The sequence below is a fragment of the Ciona intestinalis genome, unplaced genomic scaffold (genome assembly GCF_000224145.3).
Source record: "Ciona intestinalis unplaced genomic scaffold, KH HT000034.2, whole genome shotgun sequence".
In the NCBI taxonomy this organism is placed as follows: Eukaryota; Metazoa; Chordata; class Ascidiacea; order Phlebobranchia; family Cionidae; genus Ciona; species Ciona intestinalis.
Window position 1 is genome coordinate 715,458 of NW_004190356.2, and position 15,473 is coordinate 730,930.

The 15,473-nt window shown below is 32.9% G+C and overlaps 2 protein-coding genes across 8 annotated transcripts in view; both read right to left on the bottom strand.

Moving 5' to 3' along the window:
* Nucleotides 1-207: 207 nt before the first annotated feature.
* LOC100183707 (nuclear valosin-containing protein-like) lies at nucleotides 208-8,182 on the bottom strand. 6 transcript variants are annotated; one of them, XM_026837906.1, is made up of 18 exons: nucleotides 7,708-8,181; nucleotides 7,062-7,129; nucleotides 6,348-6,400; nucleotides 5,757-5,863; nucleotides 5,528-5,663; nucleotides 5,206-5,466; nucleotides 4,643-4,918; nucleotides 4,159-4,336; nucleotides 3,814-3,942; nucleotides 3,311-3,399; nucleotides 2,814-3,028; nucleotides 2,333-2,507; nucleotides 2,115-2,227; nucleotides 1,693-1,817; nucleotides 1,215-1,296; nucleotides 1,084-1,162; nucleotides 836-1,011; nucleotides 208-266 (listed from the first exon to the last, which is right to left on the bottom strand). In XM_026837906.1, the coding sequence occupies exons 1-18, from the start codon at nucleotides 7,750-7,752 to the stop codon at nucleotides 222-224; spliced, it is 2,352 nt and encodes a 783-aa protein (XP_026693707.1). In that variant the 5' UTR covers nucleotides 7,753-8,181; the 3' UTR covers nucleotides 208-221. The 6 variants fall into 6 exon arrangements, with proteins under 6 accessions (XP_026693707.1, XP_026693705.1, XP_026693706.1 ...); XM_026837904.1 differs by lacking the exon at nucleotides 208-266 and adding an exon at nucleotides 580-668 and having other exon boundaries at nucleotides 7,708-8,182; XM_026837905.1 differs by lacking the exon at nucleotides 208-266 and adding an exon at nucleotides 580-668 and having other exon boundaries at nucleotides 5,769-5,863; nucleotides 7,708-8,179.
* Nucleotides 8,183-8,371: 189 nt separating this feature from the next.
* LOC100184498 overlaps nucleotides 8,372-15,473 on the bottom strand; it is a 12,699-nt gene continuing 5,597 nt past the window's right edge. For both annotated transcript variants that reach the window (XM_009862746.3, XM_002124503.4), the window contains exons 2-8: nucleotides 14,782-14,970; nucleotides 13,618-13,812; nucleotides 12,449-12,532; nucleotides 11,973-12,131; nucleotides 10,569-10,747; nucleotides 8,932-9,475; nucleotides 8,372-8,754 (exon numbers count right to left, since the gene is read on the bottom strand). In XM_009862746.3, the coding sequence (XP_009861048.1) occupies nucleotides 8,666-8,754; nucleotides 8,932-9,475; nucleotides 10,569-10,747; nucleotides 11,973-12,131; nucleotides 12,449-12,532; nucleotides 13,618-13,812; nucleotides 14,782-14,970 (1,439 nt within the window). In that variant the 3' untranslated portion in view covers nucleotides 8,372-8,665. The remainder of the gene's footprint in view (nucleotides 8,755-8,931; nucleotides 9,476-10,568; nucleotides 10,748-11,972; nucleotides 12,132-12,448; nucleotides 12,533-13,617; nucleotides 13,813-14,781; nucleotides 14,971-15,473) is intronic.

Sequence of the window (15,473 nt, forward strand, 5' to 3'; positions counted from 1 at the left end):
TCTTTGATGGTACCCTGATTTTTCGTTGGTCTGCCCCTTTAAGTAATAAAAATCAGTGTTAAACAGTTGCATTTTTCTGTCTATCTTTCGTACAAGCGATGCAAAACCATCCGCCTCCGGTTTCGGGACGTGGGCCGACGGTGTCCAGGCCTGTTATAGAAGGTGCCATGACCTAAACTTATTAAGATCGTTCATACACACCACGCATACAATTATTGTTTTTATTTTGTAAACTTTCGTTTCATTTCTTCGTATAATAAACGATCCTGCGAAATAAAAGAAACTACAGTTATTTTATAAAAAAAAACAATAAATTGTGAATGAATTAGTATTGCATATTATTGAACGAATGAAATTTATTTAGTCTTTTCGAATTTCCAAAAGTGAAAAGACTGATAGTAACTGTAAAACAACAGTTGTTCATACAACTTTATGAATAAAACGGAAAATAAAGTTTGAGATAAAAGGCGTAACCGTTACATCTTACAGACAATACAATGTAAACTAAAGGATATAACATTTTATTAAGCAATATTAAAGTTCTAACAAGTAGGAAAGTGTGCGTAAATATGGGTTATAGGTTTTATAAATTGTCATCCGAACATCAAAAACCCGGGCAGACATGTATGGAGCAGACCACCAATGTTATAATGATTGATATTGCCTTGCTGGGTGAAAATAAACAAGTTACACTAAATTATTTAGATTTGTAAGAATTTTAATACTGTATTCTACATGGGTGGGATCCTGGGGATCTGCAAACTTGCCTCTTGACAATACAAGTTATGATTGGAAGAATATTGATAAATTAAGAATACTAAAAACATTGTATTACCTGTTCACTAACTGATGGTTTGACTTTCTTGAAAGCAGCATTAATATTTACCAAGGTTATCTTTATTGAATGGAAATTATTATCACTTTGTGGCAAAACAACATTCCAACCATGGTTGACGCTCCCACGGATTGCATCTAATGATGCTTCACGCATGAGTGCAGACAAATCAGCCCCTGCAAGTTTCAACAGAAAAGTTCAATAATGCTACTTCTATGTTAGTTGTGTCATTCAAACATGATAAAAACCTGTAAATCCGCTACAACGATCATCAGCACCGAGGTTGGACAAACAGACAGCTTCATCAAGAAGAGGTTTCTTTCCATTCTAAAATAATCAATTGTTACACCATGTTAACATATTGTTTAATATAAAACACCTTTGTTATTGTTCTTAATATTTGAATTCTATCCTCCGTGGTTGGAATTCCAACGTAAAGTACTTTATCTAGTCGACCAGGCCTGCAAAGGATTTTCAATATATTAAATTGGCAAATACTTTTTGTTTCAAAAACATAGTGGATTTTCTTCATTATAATCAGGTTTAGGTTAACAATGTAATTTAAACATTGGTGATTATGTAAGGCTTTGTAAGGTTACCAAACAGAAATGATTTTACTCAATGAAATAAACACATTAACTACAGGCGTACAATTTTATTCTCAGACGAACTCATGCACTTTCCAATATTTATATCAGTTTCAGTTTATATTATTAATTTCCTAGCAGCAGCTGTTTTTGCCTATGTGACTGCTTCGCAAATAGAGAAACACCAGTCAAATTGGTAAGTACTTCTGTATAGCAGTATACCATAGGCTAATATGAAAAGTAATTAAAATGTAAAAGTATTTTTATCACCTGAGTATCGCTGGATCAATAATATCGGGTCTGTTGGTCGCAGCAACAACAAAAACTTGTTTTCTTGATTCCAGGCCATCAAGTTCGGTTAACATTTGATTGACCACTCTTGCACTTGCTCCACTCTGAGGAGTTTCAACGTTACAATATACCATGATTTACTAGATCTGCCTAACTTTACATGATATATTAGTGGCAACAAAATTTTATATTTGCTTACAGTAACAACTCCTATGAAAACACTGACTTTAATATTATGGAAATATATTCCTTTCATGGTACACCAACAATAGGGGGCAATTTTCGACCAAGGGAAATCTTTACTAACCAAAAGACATAATGATGTTTAACTGAATATATTTGTTTAAAAATGTTGTTAACATGAAAACATCCGTTGATAAGCCAGTGATTGTTAACCCTACCTCGGCCGATGTCCTTCGAGGACAAAGTGAATCAAGTTCATCAAAGAAGACCACACAAGGAGCAGAATTCCTCGCTCGTTCAAAACATTGCCTTACAGCTCGTTCACTTTCACCTGTGACAACACAATGTCCTTTATTCTGTCACATACTTCTATACATGTTTTACCAAATTGTTTGTTAAAAGTTTGTTGTCAATATAAAAAATACAAATGACCCACCAACATACATGTTGAGAAGCTCAGGTCCTTTCACTGAAATAAAATTTATCCCAGATTCGTTGGCGATCGCTTTTGCGAGCAGAGTTTTTCCGCAGCCTGGAGGACCAGCTAATAATACTCCGGATGCTCTCGACAATCCAAGTGATGCAAACGCCATCGGGTTTCTAACTGGGCCCTGGATATAATTCGTCGTTATTGTTGCTGTATCACATTAATGTTAGGTATATTTTCATTAATGCTTGGGTTCACAAACTTTTTATAGCCACAGTACTTTTGAATCTACATAACATATTTTAAAACTATATATAGTTTACATAACAATTAAAATAATGTTAAGCTGTGAAAATTTGGAGCAAACCAGTGACTGTTTTAGTCAATGTATTTGTTTAAAATCCACAATCTGGTATTCAGAATCACTGATGTTGTTGACAAAACATTCACCAAACTAATTTAAAAACAAAGTATAACATAACCAACCAACCAATATCGCAATGGAAAGTTCTTCTCTAACATCGGTCAGTGCACCAACATCATCCCATGTCACATCAGGAACTGTCGCAAATCCTTCACGTTTTGATGAAGGTTGCACGACACACAACGCTTCTTCGAAATCACTTGTTTCAATCGCCATCAATTCCAATTGTTCATCAGTTACTGGGCTCCGGTTGCTTAACCAATCCAATAAAATATTGGATTCTATGAAATGTTAACACTTTTAACTAGATTCGAACATATATTGAAGATGTCTTTCAGTATAAAGATGCCTTATCCTAGATTTATGTAATGCATAATGGCATTTTTTGTTTATAAAAAAACATTGCATCTATGGAACAACACACTTGTGCCACAACAATTCAAAAATTACATCTACAAGAATACGATCACGAACAAAAAAATTGTAATCTTATTTTTAATAAAAAGAGAAACGATTTCTTTATAAAGCTAATAAATTATATCAACCATGATTGTCTTTCTTACCTGTGTTTGTTTTATTTATGTTAAGAACACGAGCGACTGTTTGCATTGCAGCTTCACGACATAGAGATAGTATATCAGCTCCGACAAATCTAGATTCAAAACATAAATGAGTCAGTCCTATATTTTAAAGTTGAAAGGAAGTAAAATTTAAATGAGACGCAATTCAAATTTTGTAATTGATGTAAAGAGTTTTCGACTCAACTGAATGTTGAAATATAGATTCCGTTCAGAAATACCTACCTGTTAAAAACGTCTACCCAAGTCGTACTCTCGCTACGCTTGGCTGAGCCAGAGCAAAGCTACAGGGCCATAGTCGATTTTAACTATGCCTCAAAAAAAATTACAAACGTTGTCATTATATAGTAATTTTTTCTAAAAAATTTTAAAATTTAACTTTAGTTACACTTTTTGAATAATAAAGAGCATAAATCTGATAAGTTCTTATATATTGATGCAGTAATACAAAAACTTAGTAATTTATAGATATCCAAATACACAACTACCCGGGAGTTAAACGAGCAATCAAACCAAAATTGACGTCATCAGATAATTTCATTTTTTGACTAAGAACTTTCAATATTTTTTCTCTGGCTGATTCATCGGGAATGCCCAACATAATCTCACGATCAAACCTGGTTAAGAATAAATGTTTGCAGTTGGTTCGGTTACTCTATTGGCTCATAGCCCAATAATGATTTAAATTTATTTAAGCAATGACTGATAGAAAACATCTTTTCACCAGAGTAAAAAACTTGGTAGTAGTGGGTGCAGTTTGTCCACAGACACAAGTAATTGTTCTATATTCTATGAAAGTAGAAGTACAGTAAATTGTGATGCAACAAACAAACCTTCCAGATCTTCGAAGAGCTGGATCAAGAACTTCAGGACGATTGGTTGCCCCGACGACCAACACTTGTTGACTATCTTTGTTAAAATCATCCAAGCATGACAAAAGTTGCGCGACTACTCTTCGCTCCATGTCTTTTGATGAATTTTCTCTTCGTTGCGCGATGACATCAACTTCATCTGTTAAACCATGATCGAGATTTAGGAAAACAGACAGTAGCCAATCTTCTGTAAAAACTAAATTATAAATTAGATTTAAAGGTTGAATAAATTTAGTGAAAAATGTAAACAAGAGAGCAAACCTTTAACGAAAGTGCACTCGTATATTATTATAATCTTATCACATAGTTATTTATCACTCTTTTTATGTGTGTGTCACACTGTTTTATAGTGTAGCACATTTTCATATTTACTAAAATTTTTATTAACCAACACCAGCAGCATATTAGTGTAAATATTTATCAATGAACAAACATGATAACCAACCCAGAAATAAAACACATGGAGCTGTTTGTTGAGCGATCTCAAAAACATCACGAATACGCTGTTCACTTTCACCCGAAACACCTCCAATTAACTCCGGACCAACCAAGCGTAACAGAGGAATCCCTAACTGACCAGCTATGGCGTTACCAAGTAAAGTTTTTCCACAACCTGGAGGTCCATGTAATAAAATACCACGTGGAGGGGAAACACCCAGGGCTGAATAGACCTCGGGATGACACATGTGAAGTAAGAGACGAGCGAGTTCATTCAATGCATCTGGAAATAATCAGTTTAATCATTCCTATCTCATTGATAAAGTAATTTTGTAAATGTTGACTTTTCACTGAAATCTTAACAAAATATGGTAAAATCCATTTGTATCGAATTGAAACCAATACATAATCATAACAATGATGAATAACCACAACATAAGCACAATATTTATAAACCATCATAGTACCGTGCAATTGCAAAGGCAGCATTAGGTTCTAAAGCTGAAATTTCAATTTTTTTTAAAGACAAATTTAAAAAGAAAAAAGAAAAGCATAGACAAGGAATTGTACCTTGGTTTCCTGCAACATCAACAAATGAAACTTGAGAATCTATAAATGAAAATTTCTTTTTATTTGGTGAATGGAAGTCATCCGAGTCATTTGGGTCGGTCTTCAATTTCTTTAAATTTTTTTTATTTTGTTCCATTTTTGATCGCTTTCTTCTAAGTTTTTTTTTATTTTCTTTTAAGCGGTCTTCGTTTGTGACCAAATTGTGCTGAGTAACATTTGCATTGCTACCAGCTGAGTCTTGGTTGATTGTTAAGTTTTCATCTAAAAAACATTCTTCGTTAAACTTAATTTAGTTATTACCATGCATGTTGGTACAACTAACCTTTTGTATCATCTGGAAGTAAACTTTGATTGATTTGTTCATAGTTTTGAGGAGATAAACTTGGAGGTTTGGGTGATTTAACTAGGCTAACATTGTTGTAAATGGCGTGAAGTGAGTTGTTCATTGTGTTGCTATCCTGCCGGGAGGAACACAAGCTATTATTCAAGGTAGTGCACACATTGTCAACACAAAGTAACAGTGTTCCAAACAATTTAAAACTGTTGCACACTTGCATAAACACCTTGTATTCCACCAACACCTTTTCATCATCTGATGTTTCTGAGCTGGGAGGTAAATTGTTTTGAATTTCTTCTGTCTTTAACAAATCGGCATAAACTAAAAACATTTATCATTGAAAAAAACATTTATCATTGAAAACAAATGTTTTTATTGTGCCATTATTTATAACCAACAAAAATGATCTATCGATTAAGGTTTATTAAAACCTCAGCCAAATTTGACTTAAGTTAAGATTAAGAATAATATACAATGTAAAGACTATGTAGACTACTTTGTATTTGTGAATATCTTATAATAGATAGAGTATAATATTATATTAATCTGAAGTAATTAACATGAAAATGACAGTTGATATGATACGCGGTTGCCATGTCGCTCTTCTGTTTAAACTTGCACTCCAGTTGACATAGATCAACTGCGTCATTTATGGCAAATAGAGAAACAGATTGTTGGTGTTGATTTAATACAAGAATAGAAATCTAATGGTAAATTATTGGGAGATCAATCTATCAGCATTCAGGAATGATCAAAATAATATATATATATAAAACATTTAATACAAACATTTATGAACTTTTACCTTTCCCAACCAACTTTCTAAATGGATTCAATTTTCTTCTCCCATAATCAAATCTATATGGAAAACATTAATAACAGGCATTGTTACTGTTCCCATGCAGCGAATTTGGGACAAGTATTGGGGGTGGGGCCTGGTGACCTGGTGACCATATTAGGAACCGAATACCAGGACAGACCAAAATTACCTGGCAAACGGAAAAGTTTTAAGCCATGTAATTAAGGCCGGATTGTAGAAAACTCCCCTTTCAGTAAAAACATCACGGTGCAGATTATTTAATAGATATTAGATATCCTTATTAAAATTAACATTCTCACGTCTGGCAAACAAAATACTCTTCGTTTTCTTAATTACATAATTATTAACAACATAAAAGTTGCGCTGTATTTAATTGCATCGTTTACGTTGCGAGATCACAGCGGATAGTTAAAATGGCGGTTCCTGCAAACTTTCTTTAATTTAAGGAAAAACGATTTTGTTCTATTAATTTGAACACCAGACCTGTTCTATTAATTTGGACACCTGCTCTATTAACTTAAGGACACAAGTTTTGTATTCACAACAATGTCCTTCTTTCACTCCGGATAAAAATATATAGGCAAACATTATAGTGACAGTTCAACAATATTTGCAGGATTATATTATCATCATTCAGTTTTTAACAGTCTTGTTTTATACAAAATGTGATTATGAAAACAAAAATAGATGTTGACTAACCTGTATTGTTTATACAAACAGTCAGCCATGAATTGTACATCCACAAATCCACTGTGAGTCTCCACATACTGTAAAACAAAGCATAATCAATTAGGGCAAACCAACCGGTAAAACATTTGGCCTCTTGTGTTAAGTAATTTTGCGACTTGATTCGTTGTTAGCGTAGACGTTATTATTTACGCTAAAGTGAATGAATCGCATAGTGAACATATGCAAAACAGATAAACATGTTTTAGCATGTGCCATTATAGATATTATAAAAAATGCGATTATTGAATTTTACCTGAAAGCATAATGCAATGAACAATCAAACGTTTTTTTTTGAGTGCATGCGTGCTATCATTAAAATACCGCGTGCAAAGCACATACATTAGGTATATATTTTTTATTATTTAATTAATTGGCGTGCATAACCACGCCATACTCTGCTGCAGACTAGAAGTGGTGCAATCACTGCCTTTAGTCTAATACGCAACTATTCCACCCATCCATAGACGTTCCTCAGCAAAACGAGAAATGAGTAAATTTTCACCAACAATTAGATCAGCGAATTAAAAAAAAATACTTGGTGTATAAATACTATAATATAGGTTTTTATCTAATAATAATATTTTCAATATAAAAACATTTAAAAAATAATTCTTACCTTTTTAATTCTTCCTGGCAATGCTCTATCAAAACTGAGCGACATTTTGAAAACTATATTTTAGAAAACCAAATAAACGCACATATGCAAGACGCACGTGCTGCGGCTGATCCTGCTATATAGAAATTTTAGCGACCATTTTTGATCCTTTCTACTGGGGCAACTAACTCTGGACACTTCACGACAGGACAGATTTAAATCCATGTGAATTTTTTTATATGGACTGTGCCACTGATAAACGAAGCCTCTGTCATTCTAATAAATAGCCTATAAAAAAGTGTGTTCGTGTGTTGAAGGCGGTGTCGCAGAAATATATCCGTTCTAGAAATATTATGTCATATGAATAAGATCAGTGACCATCACTACTCCTTATCACGTCATTTACAATGAAAAATGGCAGCAAAACCTACATGTTCCCATTAAAATAATGTATGTTAGCAATTATTTCTGAATACTTTAAGCAATCTTCGTTTGATACCAGATTTATGGACTCTAATAAAATGTTTCGTGATGTCTCTAAAGTTTCAAGGTCGCTATGTCTGACTACCTTAGACCGCATGCTGTGCAGATAATTTCCAGTAATGAACTAAATACTCAAATCACTTAATTGTTACACTTGATTCTATTAGTATTGTTCTATTTTGTAAAGAAAATACAAAGAATATAGTTTACATTTAGCATTGTTTATTTTTTATCAACTGAGCTAAATCTTCAGTTTGTATTATACATATCATATTTTCCAATGGATGAGAAAAGTATGTTATGTAAGCAATTGGGTGATGTAAAATGCCATCTCATTTATATAAATAATAACACTATCAGTTTAAATAAATGCAGTTTAAAATCTCAAAATAACTGCGCAATATTTCAATTAAAGTTCATTATAAATATGAGCCTATTAAACATGAATTGATTTCTAGTAAATAAATTCGACAAAAAAGTACAAACGACCGCAACACTATACAGTAGTAGAATCTGTTAGAAAGTGTTCATTATGTTCCACGAAAGAGGTATCACCAGCAGAATCAATATTAATGTTGAAGTTATCTGTAATATTAAGCAGCTTTAAAAAAAGTTTTTAGATATGTATATATACATTTAAAACATTAAAAATAAAATTGGACAACCAACAAGCCTATGTTTGATTCACAAAAATAGAATCAATTGTATGTGTACTGTTATTCTAGTTAATGTTATTCAGAAAAACAAAAGTTTTGTATTTACCAATATTTGAGCTTGGGAAGTCAGATTGCTGTGAAATTTGATATTCATCATTCTCATTTAACTCTGGTTCTTTTGAATGGTTTATAATTCCATGCACAATAACATTTGCCTCACATGACTGATGGTAGTTAAACATGCTGCTGTGTTGATTACACGTAGTTAGTAACAGCGGTTCATGATCAGATTCGTAATTGTCTCTACATTGACATGTATTGACTTCTGCTAAATACATATTTTGCACAGCATCTCTAGATTGAAGCGTTTCACCGACAGAATGATTCGCTTGGTGACCATTTTCTGAATCAATGTCTGAAAGGCTCAGGTTTTGAATTTGATTGTCAGTATTGTACACTGCTGTAGACGCAGCTTCACTACTTCCATTATTTGCTTCAGGTTGTGTACTTTCAATATTGTCCATGGATGGTGGAGAAAGTGAATTTAAAATTTCTATATTTTCTTGTTGGCCACATACTATCTGCTGACATGTGGTTGCCTCTGCATAGGTTGGTAAAGATATTCTTTGGCCATTTATTAGCAAGGCATTCTGAAAAAAATAAAGCAAATATTTTAGTCAGAGCAAAATTTTTCGCCCATTGTTGCATCACTTCTAGGCACTATGATGTAAGTTATGTCACTCTGTTTCAATCAGCTGATTCCTGTTTTGCTAGGCGGAGATAAATTTATATTAACAGCAAAACAGGGTGTACCATCAACGAAGCATTTTCTGTTCTAGCTTTTGCACAATTTCATTTTAAAGTTTTTGTTTTTGAAATTATTTTTAAGTGTGTTACACTATTTTAATTTTTTCAGTTTACAATATTTAAAAAAATGTATAATGTAGAACTACTTTATGTGATGGAGTGACATTAGTGAATATCCTGATCCACTAGCAGCCTTTCAGTTTAAACATGTACCTCTGGCAAGTATACAATACATGGAAAACAAGTGATGCTAAGCAAATCAAAATTTTAAATTGGTAAGTTGGTATACCAGCATTTAATAAAAAATGGGACATTTAATAAGTCTGTTGGTTGCAATGTTGAACTGTTCTTTATCTTTGATTTGCCGGTATTTATAAAAACAAATAGGTGTTGGAAATGTCATATTCTGGATACAGACAAAAGCATGGAATACAAATTTACTGAAATCATTCTACAGCAATATAGTATTTATTATTTGCACTTCATTCATACCAAAAAGATGGTCATGGCATCTATTATATTTATGTTAAGTTGTTATCATTATTTGATAGGAATGGGAACGGCTGAACAACAAAAAGTCTTCCATCCTTTACTCATGCCCCGGTAAATTTTATGGACTGCTTTAAGACAAGTTTAAAGCCACCATATAGCAATGATCATATATTCAAACTTAAAAGTATTTTTTTCTTATATACGCTCTGCTGTATGGATTTATCTCAAAATATAGGGTGTTCTCTATTGTATTGTATTGGATAAAATAAATTGCACTTTAAATACTGCAATTTTTGCTTTTAGGGCAATGTTAAACAAGGTAAAATGAAGTGTTGCTGTTATGCATAAATTCCTCATGAAACAATTTCCTTACAAATTCCTTGTCTTGACATATAATGTTTCATGGGTTAGTAGTTGAATGATTATGCATTTCGATATACCAACCTGATCCTCTCTCATATCATGTGATCTAAACTTGATGTTTTTCAAGCGTGGCCGGCAAAATGCCAAAGTTATAACAATCAGCAACAAGCAGAGTACTCCTGCAGATACTCCAAGTACAGTATGAACCATTTCATCATTATATGAAACAACATTTAATTTGGGCGGTGAGGTAAATTCATCTAAAAATAAAAGCAGTTATATTTTAAACAGATGTCATTAATTACTATTGGCCATAGAAAACATAAGTTAAACCAGTGCTCTTCAACCTTTTTTGGGTTGGTGAACCCTTAAAGTTGATGCGACGAACTCATGCACCCCTGATTGCTTTAACGAAAAACTTTTGACCTTATTAAGGAGAAATCAGTATGGAAATAAGTTCCTGTTAGTGGAAAGGCACCACTAATTAAAATCATTAAAAAACAGGTGGTTTGCGGTTAAAAAGAAGACTAGTTTCGTAATTTCCAGTGATGCAACAACTGTAGAAAAGTGGCTAAATTTATTCAAAATGTTCAAAACTAAATATTATTGCTTAAAATTGTTGAATTTTGTGATGCACATGCACCATTGTATACCCACCCCCTGGCATATTTTGGTGCAGCGTGCACACCGGTTGAAGAGCACTGAGTTAAACAACCAAATATTATATAAAATGTGTGTTTGGGAAAAATACGTGTTTATAGATAAATTTACGCTCAACATTTTAACTCGGTCGCTTTGGGACAACATGTTACTTAAATAAGGTTGCAAGTTTAGTCTTAGTAGAAAGAGGAAGTAATTTCCTTTTGAGTTTTGTTTTGTCAAAGTTTTTAAACACTTTAAAGAATTCATAAGTAAAGGTTGAAGACAATTTTATACCAGGTTGCTCAACCTCAGAGGGAATAACACAAGTAGCATATTTCATAGACCTTGTGGACTATATGTCCCCATCTTAACCATTGTACCTAAGCATAGGCGCAAGGTTTTGCTTTACTCATGGGGTGGCTTTTTCAATATTCATATTTTCATTATTTAGCCTGGAGGTGATGAAACAGGTTGAATGTTTGCTTCACATTTGACATCAAGTCAAACGATAATATAGATATTGATTGCAACAATTACAGATATTAAGGCAGTGGTATTGTGGTTAAATTAAAGTCGTGAAATTTTGATTTAATCGACCACGAACGGTTGTTACTGTAAAGCGCACCATTTTCATTTTGCGCTACGTAACAGGAAAAGTATAAGTTTTCTGAGGGGGAGTTCGAACAGATCCGCCACTGCGTAGATCTTATTACATAAGAAATCCTATGGTATGATCATGATTTTCACCCCCTCACTTGGCTCCATGTACCTCAGCCTCAGTATTTTATAGTTTATAAAAATAACCATTAGGCAGTAAAATAAATGAGCTAATACTTAAATTACCAGTAACGCATCTAGGAAAATTTGAATATGTTGTTACGTCTTCATTCCAATGACCGATTGCATTACATGTCCACTCTGGTTTATTGCTAACCAACTTATAACCAATATCGCATGAAAATTGGACGGAACTGCCTGTTGGGCAGCATCGACCTGTGGATTCTGTTAATAAATACAAATTGTGAAAGAAGATATTAAAAAAGAATTATAGATACATGAAGTATGCTACTTCATCTGTTCTACATCCCTCTATTGAATGAATGGCAAATTTATATTTACAATTTTACTTTACCTACCTACCCAGAACCATCAACATTTCTACCATTAGATAAAAGTTACAGTAATTAATAGTGAATCAAACGAATCTTTCGTATTTGTCACCTCAAGGTAAATGCAGTTATACAAGTTTTCTTTATAAATTATTTAACTTGTAAAATAAAATTAATTGACAAAGACTGTGGTAATAATTAGAAATGTACCTGCATTGGGAAGACAGCAAAATATTTCTCCGTTTTCCAAAGCTGGAGGTTTTGAACAGAAATTTAAGACTGGCAAGGTTGATTCTATGTAAAAAATATAAGGCAGGTATGTAGATATGCTATTTTACTGGTGAAATACAATATTAAATAACAGGAAGTCATAGTTTAGTTCTCAAAACCAGTACACTTTAAAAACACTTAAGATGGTCAAACAGACAAACACCTTTATGCCTATTATACATATTGATATGTAGGTACAAGTAGTAACCTCATATGTTTCACCTAACTTAGTCATTTGTGATAAAATCATCAGTCAAATCATTGCAACACCTATGGCAGTAATTAAACTAGATTAGTTCTTCTTGAATTTTCTTCCAGGATTACTCACAATTTACTTAGTTTAATATGGGCCGTTATCACTAATTCGTGATTACAACTAACAAGAAATGATTATAGCATTAATTAACTTTTTAAGGTTTTGACATTATACTAAGGTCATTTTCATCACGTTGAATGACACACAAAGCTACAGAACTAGCATGGTAAGGTAGGAAAATAATAATATTATTAAAATAGTAATAAAGCCACTACAAGTTGTCTTTCAAACCAATGGGCTTTATTAGTTATTTTCTTTATTACCATGCTAATTTTATGCCTTTGTCTCACTTACTGATCTGATGAGGATGAGCGGAAAAGAACAAAGAAAATCGGTGCAAAATTAAATTAAAATAAAAGGTAGATATATAGATAAACTGATATAGTATAGATATATATTTTAAACACCAAATTAAGCTAAATGTCGTCTATGGTCACCAGTTGGTGTTCCAACTAGTAAGTAAACTGTATAAACTAATTTATTGCATTTGGTAAGTATTTTTTCCAAGCAGGTAAATAGTATTGCTACTTGACTGGCATACAGACCCTCTCATTTTACACGAATTTAAGGGGTATACCAACAAAAAAAAGCTAAGCATCCGTTGCAACAAACCTTAAGATTACATTGGAGCATCTTTATCTATAAACAAATTTTGAATTTTTATTGGTATACCCCTTTAAAAACTAGTAAAACAGAAAAAAAGTGTAATCCAAAACTATAACAAAGGTATATATACAATTGACAACATATTTGTGCAGAGAGTAATTAAATAGTAACAGTAAATTATACCAACCGATAAAACAAACAGGCGGTTTATTTGACCATTTCAAGTTGTCCATGCAAACTGTGGCAGTCGTAACTTTGGTTCCATCTTGAACGACATTACAGCGATAAGTCACCAAACTTCCAACAGAATAATAAAGTTGAACAGGATAGAATGATCCAGCATTGATTTGTTCAGGAGGCCGACACATACGAGTATGTGACACTATAATATGTTATAAATTTAAAGGTTGTGAGAAAACTAAATACTAATGTATATAAATAAAAATAATTTGAAATTTGTATCTTATAAATACATATAATTCCCATTTAAAAAAAACATGCAAGTAGGGTTAACAACATCAAAAACCAATCACATAAAATAGGTGAAAACATTTTATATAAAAATACTACCAAGTCCATACATTTATGGAAACTCAATTTCGATGAGAATGAAGTTTATTCAAAAAGTCTGAAAATGTTTATAGCCGGGTTCTTTGCCCTCTGCAGGGCGCAAAATACGACACATGTAAAGGCTAAAATGAAACAATGACTTTTTGATAGAAAAAGTCAGAAATACCTGAATCCGCGAAAGATAAGTGTTAAACATATAGATCCGATAAGGTAGAGACATTTACATAGGAAAATGTTCTGCGATTGGATTTTACCAAATATATATATTAGCAACTGTTTTTTTATTTGTGAAAAATCCTTAATTGTAAAGGTAAAAACAAATAAATCGCCCAATGACTTTTTTTAGTAATTAGATTATATTGTGTTTACAGTCGGCGAACTATATCACTGCACTGTCCATTGTATATTTATATCGCCCATTGTTACTTGATCTTCTATGCGTGGCAAACTACAAAGCGAATCGCTTGTTACGTCACTCGCTTGCCTTGTGCCCCGGTTTTGTTATGTTAACGTTGTGTTATTGTATTTCGTTTTGTTTACATGTTTCGCTCATGTTTACCGTTAATCGTCTTTGCAGACTTAGTAAACATTCGTTAGTATGTTAATAAATCCTAACAATACAGGGTTTCCTTATCATCTAGTAATAGACAATTGTTTAGTAATTCGAATGGAAGATATATATATATATATATATATATGTTATGTATGTTAAAATAGACGAATACACACTGTGCACACTGCACACTAACATCACAACAATATTCTTAATGTCATTTCTTACCACATTTGGGTGTTTGTCCAGACCATTTTCCTTGAAAACAGGATCGAACAGGAACATTCGGAATTAGCATAAATTCCTCTTCACAGTAATATTTTGCGATGGCACCCGATGACCAATCACTTAAAACCTTGCTGTTATTAACAGAAACCAAGCCATTGGCTGGATTTTTTAACTGAGGACACTTTTTTTCTGTATAAATTAAAAGAAGAGTTGAACCACAGTAATCAAGAGAGATAATCAACTTGGAAATACACAATACCATAAGCAGCGGTGTAAAAAGTGCCTATTTTCGATGCCGCCGGCATCGGCCGGAATTTTTAAAAACTGCCGGCAAAAAAACGGCCGGCGTGGAAATCCGGAATTTATTTACTTCGCCGGCTGCGTAACATTTTGTTTCGTGTTAACGTATGCGTAAGAAACCTATTCGTGCAGTTCTGACGTAACAAACAGCTTTATATTATCATAAATCCGGCATTTATGTGGAGACAATGGCAATTGTGACGTAACATTACTAGCCATGTCGTATGGAACTTGCGGTATTTGATTGCGCCATAATAGGGATTTTGACTAATGTAATACGTAACAATACGAACAAATATTCAACTCGTGTTACCGAATATAAAACACAAACAATCTTAAAGCACTATTAAATTTCCGGTAATTATTATTACAAAGAAAATCGTTGTAGGTGA

Coding starts and splice junctions, on each gene's coding strand:
- LOC100183707 (XM_026837904.1), bottom strand. CDS start 7,752: ATGTCGCTCAGTTTTGATAGAGCATTGCCAGGAAGAATTAAAAAG. Junction 5,467..5,527: donor ACTTCCAGATGATACAAAAG/GTTAGTTGTACC, acceptor AATGTTTTTTAG/ATGAAAACTTAACAATCAAC. Junction 4,919..5,205: donor TGATGTTGCAGGAAACCAAG/GTACAATTCCTT, acceptor GATTATTTCCAG/ATGCATTGAATGAACTCGCT.